General features: G+C 44.8%; 1 protein-coding gene across 1 annotated transcript; it reads right to left on the minus strand.

Annotated features, from left to right (window-relative positions):
* Window positions 1-16,270: 16,270 nt before the first annotated feature.
* Window positions 16,271-19,110, minus strand: LOC120048732 (leukocyte receptor cluster member 1 homolog). Its single transcript, XM_038994912.1, has 4 exons — window positions 18,956-19,110; window positions 18,511-18,708; window positions 17,716-18,029; window positions 16,271-17,192 (listed from the first exon to the last, which is right to left on the minus strand). Exons 1-4 carry the CDS (start codon window positions 19,085-19,087, stop codon window positions 16,973-16,975), a joined length of 864 nt encoding a protein of 287 aa, XP_038850840.1. The 5' UTR covers window positions 19,088-19,110; the 3' UTR covers window positions 16,271-16,972.
* Window position 19,111: the final 1 nt, after the last annotated feature.

The following is a 19,111-nucleotide window of genomic DNA, read 5'->3' on the forward strand; positions in this document are numbered from 1 at the left end:
GATTGCTGGTCTTGGTCTGGTCAGTGACGATCAGAGATCCTCTGTACTCCTCCAGCAGCTCTGGCGCTATCCACCTCAGGGGAATCCACAGCTTGTCTGATGTTAGGTAATAGTCATCCTACACAGATAAACACACACAGAGGGATGCATGGACTTGAAGATAAGCCATTTGGGACATCCAATATGTTAGGGATAATCAACAAGGGGCTATGTGTTCTCTGGAAGATAATGAACCCCCTGGAAGGTGTGTTCCATGACACGCTAAAGGAGCGGAACTGACCTTCCACAGAGTTGCATTATTTTGCAGAGAACGCATAGAGCCCCGAGTTGATTATCCCTTTTATACCATGGCTATAATTTAAAACATTTATAGCTAGAAATGTGTTCATTTGCAGGTAAAAAATGTGTTCAACATCCACTGAAGTACCTAGCAAGTTTACTATATAGAGACAGTAGTTGCCATGGTAACCAAACAAACAGACTTGCTAGTTTAGCTAACCAAATTTGAGTCCTAGCTTGCTATTATGAAAATCGAATCCAACAATGCCAATAATGTTTTCAACTTTTGCTTTCAAATGCAGCTCAAGCATAGAGCATGTAATAACTATACCCATTGAATTCTATCGTGCAAATATACTGTGGATTATAGGGAAATAATGCCCTCTCTAGAATGCCCTACAAGCCAATCAGAAACGATTATTCAACAATGCCATGGTATAAAGGGGTATAACTTGTCTACAGATTGTGGTGGTTCAAGCAAAGTACATGGGTAAGCGCATACGCCCACACACACACACACAAACATACCTTGTAGTGGTTGTGAGACAGCCCATAGTCTCCGATTCTGACAGTGAGGTCAGAGGTAAGGAGACAGTTCCTCAAAGCCAGATCACTGGAGAGAAAACAATCATAATCCCTTTACTATCAATCACTCAATTACCAACCAATCAATCACTGGAGCTATTGGAACCCCACTGGAGCCAGAGAGAGCCAGGATATGACCTCACAGACCTGTGGATGTAGTTATTCTCGTGGAGGTGCAGCAGGCCAGAGGTGATTTCAAACGCCATCCTCTGCAGGGTCAGCATTTCCCGGGTCAGAAGGTCAGGGGTCATCCCATCTGACTTCCTCTGGGCTCTCAGGTACCTCTTCAGGTCACCCTGGTAACACATCACAAATATAATAAATGTATTACACCATCAATGAGTGTTACCAATATCATTAATTTATTACACCATCAATGAGCATTACCAATATCATGTACAGTATGTGATACTTAAAACAATCAGAAGAACAATTAACATAGTTTATGACTTTGACCAGACATATTGAGCTATAAATCAAGTACATTTGTACATTTATACTGGAGAAATACCCTCTCCTAAGTGTTTTCCTGAACCTGAAGGTCCTCAAAAGCAGAAGGGGAATTGGAAATGAGTTAATATCATTAGAGAGATAGAGGTTGTACTGGTGGTAGGACAGGAGAATAAGATACTTCAAATGATAAAGGGATGTGTGTTTCAATGTACAGAGGATTTATACTTTATGTTCTTCTGGTAAAGGGCTGCGGTATTGTTTCTCTCCCGTCCCTGGTCGTTAATTGATCTGTTTGAGTCATTGATTGGCCAGAGAGTCCAATCACTTGGGATTTCAGGTCTCAATCGGTCTTTGATTAAAGAGCAAGAATGAAAGCAAACAAACAGAGGCAGCAGGTGTTGAGTGTTGGAGCTGGAAACGACTGGCATAACATTATACTACAAAAGGTATATCTAAGTGTGAAACGTCACCAAGTATTTACATGGTTATTTGATGGGGGAAAAGGAAACTAACCAAACATATGTTTCCATGTACGGAAGCTATAGTCTGGTGTTTGTCACTTAATTGATCCATTTGAATCCTTTATTGACCAGCAACCAGAGAGTCCAATCAGCTGGTTGTTCAGGTATCAATCAGTCTCTGATAAAAACACAATGAAACCAAATAATCCTAGAGGAATGGAGTAAATGTATCCATTCCAAAACAAAATGGCCTCTCTTTGGATCTCCTCTACAATGTGCCCTCCTCTTCTTCTCCATCCCATAATAGTAGTAAAAACAACATGGCCCTCACCAACTGACAGAACTCCATGACCAGCAGGAAGGGAATGCTCTCGTTGCATTGGCCCAAACACTGAAGGATGTTGGGATGTTGGAGACTCCTGAAGGCAAGAAAATAGAGAGGGAGAGAGAGGGGGGAGAGAGAGAGGGGAGAGAGAGAGGGGAGAGAGAGAAAGATGATGAAACGAGAGAGGCAATGCAGCAGAGGATATGCAGTTAAAGTGAGCGAGGGAAGAGGAGAGAGGGGGAGAACATCTGGGCGCATTTGTTTGTGTATGTTTACTTAGGTGAGTTTGTTAGTGAGAAAGTGGAGGACGAAAGAAAACAGACAGAACTAGAGAGAGGGGGAGAGGACGATAGAAAACAGACAGAGCTAGAGAGAGGGGGAGAGGACGAAAGAAAACAGACAGAGCTAGAGAGAGGGGGAGAGGACGAAAGAAAACAGACAGAGCTAGAGAGAAGGGGAAGAGGACGAAAGAAAACAGACAGAGCTAGAGAGAAGGGGAGAGGACGAAAGAAAACAGACAGAGCTAGAGAGAGGGGGAGAGAACGAAAGAAAACAGATAGAGCTAGAGAGAGGGGGAGAGGACGAAAGAAAACAGACAGAACTAGAGAGAGGGGGAGAGGACGAAAGAAAACAGACAGAACTAGAGAGAGGGGGAGAGGACGAAAGAAAACAGACAGAACTAGAGAGAGGGGAAGAGGACGAAAGAAAACAGACAGAGCTAGAGAGAAGGGAAGAGGACGAAAGAAAACAGACAGAACTAGAGAGAGGGGGAGAGGACGAAAGAAAACAGACAGAGCTAGAGAGAAGGGGAGAGGACGAAAGAAAACAGACAGGGCTAGAGAGAGGGGGAGAGGGGGAGAGGACGAAAGAAAACAGATAGAGCTAGAGAGAGGGGGAGAGGACGAAAGAAAACAGACAGAGCTAGAGAGAGGGGGAGAGGACGAAATAAAACAGATAGAGCTAGAGAGAGGGGGAGAGGACGAAAGAAAACAGACAGAGCTAGAGAGAAGGGGAGAGGACGAAAGAAAACAGACAGAGCTAGAGAGAGGGGGAGAGAACGAAAGAAAACAGATAGAGCTAGAGAGAGGGGGAGAGGACGAAAGAAAACAGATAGAGCTAGAGAGAGGGGGAGAGGACGAAAGAAAACAGACAGAGCTAGAGAGAAGGGGAGAGGACGAAAGAAAACAGACAGAACTAGAGAGAGGGGGAGAGGATGAAAAAAAAACAGACAGAGCTAGAGAGAGGGGGAGAGGACAAAAGAAAACAGACAGAACTAGAGAGAGGGGGAGAGGACGAAAGAAAACAGACAGAGCTAGAGAGAGGGGGAGAGGACAAAAGAAAACAGACAGAGCTAGAGAGAGGGGGAGAGGACGAAAGAAAACAGACAGAGCTAGAGAGAGGGGGAGAGGACGAAAGAAAACAGACAGAGCTAGAGAGTGGGGGAGAGGACGAAAGAAAACAGACAGAACTAGAGAGAGGGGGAGAGGTCGAAAGAAAACAGACAGAGCTAGAGAGAAGGGGAGAGGACAAAAGAAAACAGACAGAGCTAGAGAGAAGGGGAGAGGACGAAAGAAAACAGACAGAGCTAGAGAGAGGGGGAGAGGACGAAAGAAAACAGACAGAGCTAGAGAGTGGGGGAGAGGACGAAAGAAAACAGACAGAACTAGAGAGAGGGGGAGAGGACGAAAGAAAACAGACAGAGCTAGAGAGAGGGGGAGAGGACGAAAGAAAACAGACAGAGCTAGAGAGAAGGGGAGAGGACGAAAGAAAACAGACAGAACTAGAGAGAGGGGGAGAGGACGAAAGAAAACAGACAGAACTAGAGAGAGGGGGAGAGGACGAAAGAAAACAGACAGAGCTAGAGAGAGGGGGAGAGGACGAAAGAAAACAGACAGAGCTAGAGAGAGGGGGAGAGGACGAAAGAAAACAGACAGCGCTAGAGAGAGGGGGAGAGGACGAAAGAAAACAGACAGAGCTAGAGAGAGGGGGAGAGGACGAAAGAAAACAGACAGAGCTAGAGAGAGGGGGAGAGGACGAAAGAAAACAGACAGAGCTAGAGAGAAGGGGAGAGGACGAAAGAAAACAGACAGAACTAGAGAGAGGGGGAGAGGACGAAAGAAAACAGACAGCGCTAGAGAGAGGGGGAGAGGACGAAAGAAAACAGACAGAACTAGAGAGAGGGTGAGAGGACGAAAGAAAACAGATAGAACTAGAGAGAGGGAGAGAGGACGAAAGAAAACAGACAGAACTAGAGAGAGGGTGAGAGGACGATAGAAAACAGACAGAACTAGAGAGAAGGGGAGAGGACGAAAGAAAACAGACAGAACTAGAGAGAGGGGGAGAGGACGAAAGAAAACAGACAGAACTAGAGAGAAGGGGAGAGGACGAAAGAAAACAGACAGAACTAGAGAGAAGGGGAGAGGACGAAAGAAAACAGACAGAACTAGAGAGAGGGTGAGAGGACGATAGAAAACAGACAGCGCTAGAGAGAGGGGGAGAGGACGAAAGAAAACAGACAGAGCTAGAGAGAGGGGGAGAGGACGAAAGAAAACAGACAGAGCTAGAGAGAAGGGGAGAGGACGATAGAAAACAGACAGAACTAGAGAGAGGGGGAGAGGACGAAAGAAAACAGATAGAACTAGAGAGAAGGGGAGAGGACGATAGAAAACAGACAGAACTAGAGAGAAGGGGAGAGGACGAAAGAAAACAGACAGAACTAGAGAGAAGGGGAGAGGACGAAAGAAAACAGACAGAACTAGAGAGAGGGTGAGAGGACGATAGAAAACAGACAGCGCTAGAGAGAGGGGGAGAGGACGAAAGAAAACAGACAGAGCTAGAGAGAGGGGGAGAGGACGAAAGAAAACAGACAGAACTAGAGAGAGGGGAGAGGACGAAAGAAAACAGACAGAGCTAGAGAGAGGGGGAGAGGACGAAAGAAAACAGACAGCTAGAGAGAGGGGGAGAGGACGAAAGAAAACAGACAGAACTAGAGAGAGGGGGAGAGGACGAAAGAAAACAGACAGCTAGAGAGAGGGGGAGAGGACGAAAGAAAACAGACGGAACTAGAGAGAGGGGGAGAGGACGAAAGAAAACAGACAGAACTAGAGAGAGGGGGAGAGGACGAAAGAAAACAGACAGAGCTAGAGAGAGGGGGAGAGGACGATAGAAAACAGACAGCGCTAGAGAGAGGGGGAGAGGACGAAAGAAAACAGACAGAGCTAGAGAGAGGGGGAGAGGACGAAAGAAAACAGACAGCGCTAGAGAGAGGGGGAGAGGACGAAAGAAAACAGACAGAGCTAGAGAGATGGGTAGAGGACGAAAGAAAACAGACAGAGCTTGAGAGAGGGGGAGAGGACGAAAGAAAACAGACAGCGCTAGAGAGAGGGGGAGAGGACAAAAGAAAACAGACAGAGCTAGAGAGAAGGGGAGAGGACGATAGAAAACAGACAGAGCTAGAGAGAGGGGGAGAGGACAATAGAAAACAGACAGCGCTAGAGAGAGGGGGAGAGGACGATAGAAAACAGACAGAGCTAGAGAGAGGGGGAGAGGACGAAAGAAAACAGACAGAGCTAGAGAGAGGGGGAGAGGACGATAGAAAACAGACAGAGCTAGAGAGAGGGGGAGAGGACGATAGAAAACAGACAGCGCTAGAGAGAGGGGGAGAGGACGAAAGAAAACAGACAGCGCTAGAGAGAGGGGGAGAGGGCGAAAGAAAACAGACAGAGCTAGAGAGAGGGGGAGAGGACGATAGAAAACAGACAGAGCTAGAGAGAGGGGGAGAGGACGAAAGAAAACAGACAGAGCTAGAGAGAGGGGGAGAGGACGATAGAAAACAGACAGCGCTAGAGAGAGGGGGAGAGGACGAATGAAAACAGACAGAGCTAGAGAGAAGGGGAGAGGACGATAGAAAACAGACAGAACTAGAGAGAGGGGGAGAGGACGAAAGAAAACAGACAGAACTAGAGAGAGGGGGAGAGGACGATAGAAAACAGACAGAACTAGAGAGAGGGGGAGAGGACGAAAGAAAACAGACAGAACTAGAGAGAGGGGGAGAGGATGAAAGAAAACAGACAGAGCTAGAGAGAAGGGGAGAGGACGAAAGAAAACAGACAGAGCTAGAGAGAGGGGGAGAGGACGAAAGAAAACAGACAGAGCTAGAGAGAAGGGGACAGAGCTAGAGAGAGGGGGAGAGGATGAAAGAAAACAGACAGCGCTAGAGAGAGGGGGATAGGACGAAAGAAAACAGACAGAGCTAGAGAGAAGGGGAGAGGACGAAAGAAAACAGACAGAGCTAGAGAGAGGGGGAGAGGATGAAAGAAAACAGACAGAGCTAGAGAGAAGGGGAGAGGATGAAAGAAAACAGACAGAGCTAGAGAGAGGGGGAGAAGATGAAAGAAAACAGACAGAGCTAGAGAGAGGGGGAGAGGACGAAAGAAAACAGACAGAGCTAGAGAGAAGGGGAGAGGACGATAGAAAACAGACAGAGCTAGAGAGAGGGGGAGAGGACGAAAGAAAACAGACAGAACTAGAGAGAAGGGGAGAGGACGAAAGAAAACAGACAGAACTAGAGAGAGGGGGAGAGGACGATAGAAAACAGACAGAGCTAGAGAGAGGGGGAGAGGACAAAAGAAAACAGACAGAGCTAGAGAGAGGGGGAGAGGATGAAAGAAAACAGACAGAGCTAGAGAGAAGGGGAGAGGACGAAAGAAAACAGACAGAGCTAGAGAGAGGGGGAGAGGACGAAAGAAAACAGACAGAGCTAGAGAGAAGGGGAGAGGATGAAAGAAAACAGACAGAGCTAGAGAGAGGGGGAGAGGATGAAAGAAAACAGACAGAGCTAGAGAGAAGGGGAGAGGACGAAAGAAAACAGACAGAGCTAGAGAGAGGGGGAGAGGACGAAAGAAAACAGACAGAGCTAGAGAGAAGGGGAGAGGACGAAAGAAAACAGACAGAGCTAGAGAGAGGGGGAGAGGATGAAAGAAAACAGACAGAGCTAGAGAGAAGGGGAGAGGACGAAAGAAAACAGACAGAGCTAGAGAGAGGGGGAGAGGATGAAAGAAAACAGACAGAGCTAGAGAGAGGGGGAGAGGACGAAAGAAAACAGACAGAGCTAGAGAGAAGGGGAGAGGACGAAAGAAAACAGACAGAACTAGAGAGAGGGTGAGAGGACGATAGAAAACAGACAGCGCTAGAGAGAGGGGGAGAGGACGAAAGAAAACAGACAGAGCTAGAGAGAGGGGGAGAGGACGAAAGAAAACAGACAGCGCTAGAGAGAGGGGGAGAGGACGAAAGAAAACAGACAGAACTAGAGAGAGGGGGAGAGGACGAAAGAAAACAGACAGAGCTAGAGAGAGGGGGAGAGGACGAAAGAAAACAGACAGCGCTAGAGAGAGGGGGAGAGGACGAAAGAAAACAGACAGCGCTAGAGAGAGGGGGAGAGGGCGAAAGAAAACAGACAGAGCTAGAGAGAGGGGGAGAGGACAAAAGAAAACAGATAGAGCTAGAGAGAGGGGGAGAGGACAAAAGAAAACAGACAGAGCTAGAGAGAGGGGGAGAGGACAAAAGAAAACAGACAGAGCTAGAGAGAGGGGGAGAGGACAAAAGAAAACAGATAGAGCTAGAGAGAGGGGGAGAGGACGAAAGAAAACAGACAGAGCTAGAGAGAGGGGGAGAGGACAAAAGAAAACAGACAGAGCTAGAGAGAGGGGGAGAGGACAAAAGAAAACAGACAGAGCTAGAGAGAGGGGGAGAGGACAAAAGAAAACAGACAGAGCTAGAGAGAGGGGTGGAGAGGACGATAGAAAACAGACAGAGCTAGAGAGAGGGGGAGAGGACGAAAGAAAACAGACAGAGCTAGAGAGAGGGAGAGAGGACGAAAGAAAACAGACAGAACTAGAGAGAGGGGGAGAGGACGAAAGAAAACAGATAGAGCTAGAGAGAGGGGGAGAGGACGATAGAAAACAGATAGAGCTAGAGAGAGGGGGAGAGGACGATAGAAAACAGATAGAGCTAGAGAGAGGGGGAGAGGACGATAGAAAACAGATAGAGCTAGAGAGAGGGGGAGCGAGAGAGAAAGATGATAGAGAAACATGTGTTTCTATATGTGACAGAGAAAGAGGCAACTGTAAGTGTGTATGAGAGAGAGAGATAGAGAGAGATGGCGGGCCAAGTGTCATTTTAATCTAAGTTGAGCATAATAAATAGGTCAGACCAGTAGTCATCTGTCACTCCATGTTACAGTTCTAACACTGCACCACTTGTATGCAGCATGCAGTCTCTAACTACCAGCATCTCAATATGACACACGACAATTAAACACATCTACTGATGTGACTTGGTCCATGTAGATCTTTTTCAAACAGCACCAAATCAACCAGAGTGAAATACAGGTTGCGAGTTAACTGTGAAGTTAATCCCAAGAACTGTGATTTATATACACTGAATGTACAAAACATTAGGAACACCTGCTCGTAACATGACATAGACTGACCAGGTGAATCCAGGTGAAATGTCACGTTCCTGACCGGTTTTCTGTTATTTTGTATGTGTTTGACGGTCAGGGCGTGAGTTTGGGTGGGTAGTCTATGTTATGTGTTTCTATGTTGGTTTAAGGGTGACCTGATATGGCTCTCAATTAGAGGCAGGTGGTTTTCATTTCCTCTGATTGAGAGCCATATTAAGGTAGGTGTTTTCACATTGATTGTTGTGGGTGGTTGTCTCCTGTGTCAGTGTCTGTGTATGTTACGCCACACGACTGTTTCGGTTTGTTTGTTCGTTCGGTTTATGTAGTCTGTTCCTGTTTCATGCGTTCTTCGTGTCATGTAAGTTCTTATGTTCAGGTGCGTCTACATCGTTTGTTGTTTTGTAGTTTGTTAAAGTGTTTTCGTGTTTTTTCGTCTTTTCTTTAAATAAATCATGTCATATCACGACGCTGCATTTTGGTTCAATCCCTGCTCCTCCTCTTCGGATGAAGAGGAAGAGGAACGCCGTTACATGAAAGCTATGATCCTTTATTGATGTCACTTGTTAAATCCACTTCAATCAGTGTAGATAAAGGGGAGGAGAGGTTAAATAAGGATTTTTAAACCTTGAGACAATCGAGACATGGATTGTGTATATGTGTCATTCAGAGGGTGAGTGGGCAAGACACAAGATTTAAGTGCCTTTGAACGGGATATGGTAGTAGGTGTCAGGCACACTGGTTTGAGTGTGTCAAGAACTGCAAAGCTGCTGGGTTTTTCACACTCAACAATTTCCCATGTGTATCAAGAATGGTCCCCCACCCAAAGGCCATCCAGCCAACTTGACACAACTGTGGGAAGCATTGGAGTCAATATGGGCCAGCATCCCTGTGGAACGCTTTTGACACCTTGTAGAGTCCATGCCCTGACTTGAGGCTGTTCTGAGGGAAAAAGAGGGTGCAACTCAATATTAGGTAGGTGTTCCTAATGTTTTGTACACTCAGGAAACCACAAAAACAAATAACTTAAATAAAAGTGTCTGATGACACAAAATGTCAGTTTCTCTGACCTGTATGGCTCAGACTCAGCCAAGAACTTCCTCTGCTCCAGAGGGCTGGCACTGACCCGCAACTCCTTCACCACGGCCTGGGAGGAGCTGCAGTCACACAGCACCTCCGCTAGGATCACCTGAGGGAGGGAGAGAGAGAGGGAAGGAGGGAGAGAGAGAGAAGAGAGGGAAAGAGAGAGAGAGGGAGAGAGAAATATAGTGTGTAGGAAGAAGAAATAACTCATGAGAGCTGGTAGGAAGCCAATATTAGATTTACTGAGAAGCTGTTAAAAGGATGTGTCTTTTAGAGGAAACATGGGGTTAAGAGACATTTGGAAGAACTGCCAGATCCAGCTACCACCATTACATGATGACGTCACAACTGAGGGTGGAGGTATGAGTTGGTGATCTCACCTTTCCAAACCAGCCATTTCCTATTTCCTGAAGGTAGTTGAGAGTGTGCCTACGGAAGTACTTCGACTTAGAGTCTTTAGAGACAGAATAGAGGAGATGAAAAGAGAAAGACACATGATTTGGGCTTTTCTGATATCCATCAAGTTTGCTAATATTCATGTGCTATATACTGCCATCAGCTCCAGCTACAGAGAGTCTGCCTTAGTTACCTGAGTCATCTTGCAGGGCGGGGCAGTTAGCCCTGTCCCTGAGTGGGAGGGTGTAGACCTCCGGGAGGGAGGGGCAAGAGGACAGACTGTCCTCCTGGGCGGGGCTAGAACCCCCAGAACACTCCTCCCCCTCTGCATTGTCAAACTCCTGATTTGACAGGAAAGAACAGAGGAAGCGTAGAAGCTTTAGAGATATTGTAAGTTTGAAAAGCAGTGATCACCAAGCCTGGTCCCGGGAGATAAAGGGTTTGCAGGTCTTTGTTCCAGCCCAGCACCAACACACCTGATTCAGTTTATTAAACTCTTATTTATTACCGTAGTTGATTAGTTGAATACGGTGTGTTAGTTCTGGCCTGTCCTGGAACAAAACCCTACACACCCGAAGCTCTCCAGGATGAGGGTTGGTGACCGCTTTCTAGTGGGTGTGTCAATAGCCTAAAGTGGTTTACGTTTCTAAAGAAATTGGGCAAGTGTAAACGAATAACTGGTGGGCAGATACCATATTACTTTCCCCTTGTTGCCTGTGTTTTCACATCAGTTTAGATGAAGGAGGGGAGCCACTTTAGATAATTGAGATGCACCCAGTGTGCTGGCTGAAATGTCACAAAGAAAGACCTATCTGGATTTAATATGAGGACATCTATTAAATGTAAACAGACCCTAAGCTTTCTGGCTCATGCAACATCTGTAATACTTCTGGTAAAATGTGGTGCTGCACATGCAGCCAAAGAAACAATGAACCATCCAAAGATCCCAGATTCAAAGACAATAGATTCATAGAGGGTTTGAATTATGGGGATGCCCACCGCCCCTGTGGTGCTGGGCCCTTCCATGACAAATCAGGACATTCCCATATGCTATAACATTGTTACAGCCCTCAATGTTTAGGGTTTCCCTAAGGGCCAATGTGTAATATGATGCCTATATCTATTGATCTACAGTCGTGGCCAAAAGTTTTGAGAATGACACAAATTTTAACTTCCACAAAGTTTGCTGCTTCAGTGTCTTTAGATATTTTTGTCAGATGTTACTATGGAATACTGAAGTATAATTACAAGCATTTCATACGTGTCAAAGGCTTTTATTGACAATTACATGAAGTTGATGCAAAGAGTCAATATTTGCAGTGTTGACCCTTCTTTTTCAAGACCTCTGCAATCCGCCCTGGCATGCTGTCAATTAACTTCTGGGCCACATCCTGATTGATGGCAGCCCCTTCTTGCATAATCAATGCTTGAGGTTGTCAGAATTTGTGGGTTTTGTTTGTCCACCCGCCTCTTGAGGATTGACCACAAGTTCTCAATGGGATTAAGGTCTGGGGAGTTTCCTGGCCATGGACTGAAAATATCGATGTTTTGTTCCCCGAGACACTTAGTTATCACTTTTGCCTTATGGCAAGGTGCTCCATCATGCTGGAAAAGGCATTGTTCGTCACCAAACTGTTCCTGGATGGTTGGGAGAAGTTGCTCTCGGAGGATGTGTTGGTACCATTCTTTATTCATGGCTGTGTTCTTAGGCAAAATTGTGAGTGAGCCCACTCCCTTGGCTAAGAAGCAACCCCACACATGAATGGTCTCAGGATGCTTTACTGTTGGCATGACACAGGACTGATGGTAGCACTCAGCTTGTCTTCTCCGGACAAGCTTTTTTCCGGATGCCCCAAACAATCGGAAAGGGGATTCATCAGAGAAAATGACTTTACCCCAGTCCTCAGCAGTCCAATCCCTGTACCTTTTGCAGAATATCAGTCTGTCCCTGATGTTTTTCCTGGAGAGAAGTGGCTTCTTTGCTGCCCTTCTTGACACCAGGACATCTTACAAAAGTCTTCGCCTTACTGTGCGTGCAGATGCACTCACACCTGCCTGCTGCCATTCCTGAGCAAGCTCTGTACTGGTGGTGCCCCGATCCCGCAGCTGAATCAACTTTAGGAGACGGTCCTGGCGCTTGCTGGACTTTCTTGGGCGCTCTGAAGCCTTCTTCACAACAATTGAACCGCCCTCCTTGAAGTTCTTGATGATCCGATAAATGGTTGATTTAGGTGCAATCTTACTGGCAGCAATATCCTTGCCTGTGAAGCCCTTTTTGTGCAAAGCAATGATGACGGCACATGTTTCCTTGCAGGTAACCATGGTTGACAGAGGAAAAACAATGATTCCAAGCACCACCCTCCTTTTGAAGCTTCCAGTCTGTTATTCGAACTCAATCAGCATGACAGAGTGATCTCCAGCCTTGTCCTCATCAACACTCACACCTGTGTTAACGAGAGAATCACTGACATGATGTCAGCTGGTATTTTTGTGGCAGGGCTGAAATGTAGTGGAAATGTTTTTTGGGGATTCAGTTAATTTGCATGGCAAAGAGGGACTTTGCAATTAATTGCAATTCATCTGATCACTCTTCATAACATTCTGGAGTATATGCAAATTGCCATCATACAAACTGATGCAGCAGACTGTGTGAAAATATACATTTGTGTCATTCTCAAAACTGTACACAATATGCATGCAGACAGTGCAACACAATAGACAAGACGTGTGAATAAGTCTCTTACATGATGGAGACTTACATTGAATCCCACTCCTCCCTTCTTACAGCACAGACAGGTGAAGAGCAGTAAAACAAAGGAGACGAGCCCCGAGCAAGAGATGAGAATGACGACGTAGGGCGGAGAAGAGAGAGACGCAGCCCTGGATTGAGAGACTGAGATATGGCGGGAGAGAAAAGGAGGAGAGGAAAAGGTTAATACGGTTAATCGGCCAGGTAGTACTTCCTGAAGGAAACACACAGTTGTTAGGTTGAAGTGTTGGTGAGTGGATGAGTGAGTGGGGGAAAGAGAGGCTTCAGAGAATTGGGTTGAAAAGGGTCAAAGTCATTGTTACATATTGAGATTGAGGAGGAAAACCGTTGGAATTGTTTCAATAGAGGTACGTTTGAGACAAAGCGGAGGATCCCCAATGAACAACTGTCATTGGAGTTTTGGGAGAAGCAGGAAAAGGAAATCAACTTTGGAGGAAAGTCAGGAAACCATCTTCGGAATCAATAAAAGAGAGGAGAGAGCGGAATTAAAGTTAAAATCAGGGAAGTCTACCATTCCGGTTAGGAAAGAGGGGGAGGAGGGAGGGGGTACCAAAAAAAAAAACATTCCTTCCAGGAAACCCAGTTGAAAAGCAGGGAGGGGTGGCGTTGTCATTTTGGGGAAATTGCTACCGGGGGAGGGTTGGAAAATTGGAAAAGAATCACTCAAATCAGGGAGGTTGGCTACCTAGGTGAGAAGGAAGAGTTTGGGGCGTTTTTTTATATATTTGTACCTCAACTTGGCCGTTTGTGAGGAGCGAACCATCTGTGAAAAAGAGAAGGGGGAGGGCAGGGTGGTTAAAAACCCTTCACAACAGGCTACTACTTGTTTGTTGTATCTTTACATTTTAAACCCTCAAATCAAAACAAGCATCGCCACAATCAAAAATGAATATTTCTAGATGAACTTGTTGTCAATATTATTTGTTTTTCCCCATATACAATTTTACAAAAACACTTCTCCAACTCCCGAAGGTGAACCTCTGAGTACACATACTTGTCAATACACTTGCAAGTCAAGTGTCAATTCAGTACAGTACTTATGAATATCAACCACAGGGTGAGCATTTTCAGTGTCATTGGAACCAGAAAATGCAAGTACCAGAGCTACTCTGTTTTCCCCTGCTCATCCTATTCCATCATGCCCTGTATTCATCACTACTTCTAGATATTGACTCACTATTACGACACAGTAATGAATAATGCAAAACCAAATGTACGTTTCCCCATCCATTTCATGAGCTCATTGATTACTGAAAGCATGGTGTGGAGATGCATCAACAGTCCAATAATAGTCAAAACAAAAGGCTTTAATTGATGTTTACCCTGTTGGTAGATCAATGTGTAAGCTTAACTGTGATTAACAATTCTGGCACATCCTCTCCTCTGCCTCTCCCTCTAGACAGTACACAAATCTTACAGAGACGTCCAATAACACACTGAAAGGGAATCCAATCACAAATAGGCTTTTCTGATCAATGGAATATTTTCATGAGATCATTCATGAGTGGAAAATGCAAGTTACCCCTAAAAAGACATTTATGAAGCACTTTGAGCACTGATTTAAAATATATAAACAACATAATTGAACATTGTAATTAGCATTAAGGATGTTTTGAGCTCAGAAGTTATATGTTGTATGATTCCATCCTTCAATGGCTGTTTAATGAGAAAAACACTCAGACCTCTATGAAGGCCTAAAAACATAATGGTCCATGGTATTCTAACAAATTCAAGAGTGACGTGTAAATTCTAAGTAAGAAAAGCTACAAAAAATCATGAGTATGAATTTGAGAAAGATACATGAATTATTGGCTCATCATAAATGTGTAATAATTTCGTTGATTTATGTACTGGATTGGACTGCAGCCTATGCAAGCCTATGGCCTGGCAGTAGAATTACATTGGAAACTGTTAAAATAGGAAAAACATGTTGGCCTATATGAAATTCAAACTCTTTCACATAAGTCTATGTAGAATACAATCATATTTTATGTAGCCTATCCATCGGCAGTATAGATGCACAAATCCTGGGCAATTCTATTATTCTATCCCTAGACAGCTGTCCAGACATACACTGCATATAAATAGGTACACATAGCAGGGGCCTATTCCACCAGCTCCAGTTTACAGCTCTTATCAAAACAATACACCAGAACAACATGACTGCAAACGACAATACACAAACAAAACACTGCGATGCCTAATAAAAGGAGGACAAAATAAAACGGATTTTGTGGATTTTAAATGGAAATTCAAAGATTTTTTATCATTAAACCCAAGTGGGATAATATAGGTTTGATATACACATGAACGATACAGTGGCGATTAATTTAATATTCATTGGGCGAATTCCCGTTTTGACATGCCATCGATACTATTGATAAATATCACCGAAATAGGGTCGCAGATCCTACCGAATTCTCCTGGCTACTTGATGATAATAATGTGGCCATTGTCTTTCTGATTTCATCCCCAGTGTTATAAAGGCATATTGCCTACCATAGCCTAATCCTATCAGCCAAGAAAGATACAATATATCGTATTATTGTTGAGGCTGTCTCGGTGTGTTTTGGCCGTAATATTTCCGAGTACCTATTCATAACCCTCTAATCTATCCCCTCTCCCACCTCCCCCTCTCTTCTTTCTCCCAACGTCAATATCATTCCAGCTCACCGACACCACTCACATTCTCTCTGCGGGGCTCCAAGGGCTCTCTCCGGGTTGAAGTACGACAACATCCCCGCCAGCACTATCACCCAGCAGTGTCGTCGCATCGTCGCGGGATCCACCACCGCACAATCATTCGAGCGACGCTTTCGGTCTTCTCCTTCTGTCCGCTACGGTATCCTGGTCTGGCGCTGTCTTCCCCCGCTAATAAAGAACGTCTCCTTGTTGTTGTGTTCCCCTCTTCCCCTCCTCGGTTTGATCCCCCTCTCCTAATCCGCAACTAAACACGGTGTAAGAGACGCTCTTTTGTGCATCCCGTCCTGCCAACCCAACCCATCAAATCCAGAACCGTTACATCAGTGGTCTCTCCACAAAAACGGCGACGAAAACAACAAATAACCCCAATGAGGTCAAACCATCCGCTATTTTTCCCGTTTCGGCTCTTTCCCGACACCAGTACGAGGGCGACTGTAGTATTTATCTCCCGTTAATCATCGGCTACGTCAGACAAAAGTGAGCTTGCATTATCATGGTTCGCCCGTGGTTTCATGCGAGTGCGTCTGTCTCGCTTCTACACTGCTGTCTCGGGCCCGTTTTATTTCGCGGTGCTGTGCGTCTGTGTATGTATGCACCTGCTAGAAAAATGTATGTATTATACTGCCACAACTCTGTTTTGTAGCACAATCTATTGAAATTGCTATAGTAACATGTTTTAGGTTAATCATTTGGGTGGAGCATGGATATGGGGTATGTATAAAATAAGCAAAATAACGGAGAACACAGGATTTTGTTATTTGGCAGGCCTAACATTTTTATTGAATTAATTGAAATGGAAAATGTGCAATAATAGTTGAGCCAACCACCCTAAACTGCATCAGCTTGTTAAATAGAACAGATGCATGTACACACACTCCTCCTAAATTGGCACATGCTATTATCAGAAACAAAAAAGACATGAGACTTGAATAGACACAATTACATTTGTGACACAATGTTGCCATCAATAGTAAAACATCAAACACAGTCCAACTTGAACAGTGGTCTTGTGTTGTGGAGCAAAATGATCTCTGTATTGTCTCACACTTGAGCAGGGTGCCAGACAGACACCAACACTACACTCAGCTGTCCCAAATCTCTTGATTGGTTTCCTTTCTTTTTCTACCTCATTAGAAATAACATTGATCATTCAATGACAACAATCATCAATACGTCTGCTTAGGATACTCAGGATAGCCTAGTTTTTTGCTATTTTTGTACACATCTTCACTAGTTCAACAACCTACAGTGTATGCCTACACGCATAACTCCATGTTACTGCAAGAATAAGCTAAAAGCACTGGCTCACATTTCACAACAATACAACTGAATAACCTTCCAGGCTCTCTAGTCCTTGTCGACGTCTTCGGTGTCTTTCAAATACTAATAAATGTATCTTGAATGCCTCAATGTTCTGTGTCTGTTGCCCAAATAATGAGACTGCATGATGTATGACTTCAAAAGATACCATCTCTCCAGGCATTGCGGTCTTTCCTCTGCCTCTTGCGGGCCAGCTCTGGGAAATAAGCACTGTTGTACGGCATTTCCCTCTCCTCTGTCTCCCTTGGTCGCTCCTTCTCTTTCCCTGTTCCATTCTTCTGGTCCAGCAAGGCCTGGGCTCTCCTCTTCTCCTCCGCCTCTCTCTGCAGTCGCTCCGCTCGCAACCTTTCAATAGAGCTAGAAGAGAAGAGGTGGTTACCATCAACCATACATGTTTATCCAGAGGCTCAGTACACTTGGTTGTGCACTTGTCCACTTGGCTCAGTGTACTTGGTCTCTCGGATATGCATCCAAGTGGAGTTGAAACAATAACAAAGAGCCACCCCGCCCTTTTCGGCACTAAGCTGAAGAAATGTAACCACTCAAATTCATATACAGAGCTATGGATGCAAGGACTGACCATACACAAAATTATAGTTATAACAAAGTTGGGGCAATATAGTATTTGTTTACATATACTTGGTTTACAAACAGAGTTCTGATGCGGTATGACAGTTAAACTAAGCTAATGAGGCATTTATAACTTATATTCGTCAAGAATGATTTGGTACACATCATTAATTTAGAAATCCAAAAATGTATGTAGCAACTGCTGATTGCCCCTTTAGGTCAAAGCTAATTGGTCTTATGATTGATTAAAAAAAAAAAACGCCCCCCAGACATACAGATAAGACACCTAGTCTTGATAAAGACTTCTCACCTTTCTCCACCACTGCTTCTCCTCTCCCCTCTATCCCTCTTCTCCTTCTTCTTACTCTTATGTTCTTTTCTATCCTTCACCGCCAGTGCTTTCTTCATCTCTTTCAAGGGGTCCAGCATGTCTTTCAGTCGTCTGTCTCTCTTCTCCTTCTCCTCTTGACTGAGTGGCAGTCTCTTTCCTTTGTTGTCTTTCTCTTTCTCCTTTTCTTCGTCTTTCTCTTCTTCATGGCCTGTTTTCATGTACCATGGAGTTACCTCTGTCCCAGGTTGGGGGCCTAGGGACACTAGCAGACCAATAGCACGCTCCTCACGCTCCTACAACAACAGAATCACCATAGCATTAGAATAAGTAGAATATTATCATTCAAAGTAATGATCTGTGATGGGAGGAATCAGGACCAGCTATTACTATTTGGAAAGTTCAATACATTTATTCACATCTCATTCTCTGATCCTTCCATTGATGTGATAAGCATCAGTACATTAAATCTGTTAAAAAATCTTCCATATTAGCACCGAACACTCCATGATATTTAAATTCCAATATGCATTCTCAATTGCCAACATGGTACCCACTGACATTCAAAATCTTAAACTGAATTGGCCAATCTTTGTTTAGAAATGGCTCTGGACTAAATTAACCAGGCACTGTCATTGGCTGGCTAGATCCACTAGAGAAAAGCTTTGAAGTGTGTTACTAGAGCGGGATGAAAAAAACAGTAGCCATGTGCACAAAGAAACTTGATTTCAACACAGGTGAAGGGGGAAAAGCATAACAGAATGACAGGGAGGTCACCTTTTCATCTTTCTGGTCTTTGAGGTACTCTGCGTTTCCTTTCTTCTCAGACGACTCCTCCAGAGGAAATAGATTGAGGTGTTCCACCACTCCTCCACTCCCCTCCCCTCCTCTCTCACCTCCCTCTCCTTCATCCTTCCATCCTCCAGACTGTTGAAGTGCAGCTCGTGACTTCTGTCTCAGGTGCTCTGTTCGTGCCTACAGCAAAGAGGTTACTTACCTACATAACATTCAATTGCAATAATGAAGTACATATACACATTTATATGCACTTTTATGACTTGATACTATTTTAACAAAGCCTCTTACATCGCTTCTCTTAAAAAAATCGCACCTGTCATACATCGTATCACACAAAGTTTGGTTGTCACTTCAGACCATGCTAAATCAATTATGAGTGATGTATCAATGTAGCAATTTGGGGAGGCAACGTTGCTATGGTTACCTCCTGCTCTGCTCGCTCCACACGACGTTGGACCTCTCGCTCCTCTTCTGCGGCTTGTGCCTCGTCTCGACGCACGCGAGCGACGTTGTCCTTGTTGCGAACATGCCAGCTCTTTTTAGGTAGAATATTCATTTTTCTCCTGAAGTCGAGTGTTTG

The sequence above is a fragment of the Salvelinus namaycush genome, chromosome 5 (genome assembly GCF_016432855.1).
Source record: "Salvelinus namaycush isolate Seneca chromosome 5, SaNama_1.0, whole genome shotgun sequence".
Taxonomy (NCBI): domain Eukaryota; kingdom Metazoa; phylum Chordata; class Actinopteri; order Salmoniformes; family Salmonidae; genus Salvelinus; species Salvelinus namaycush.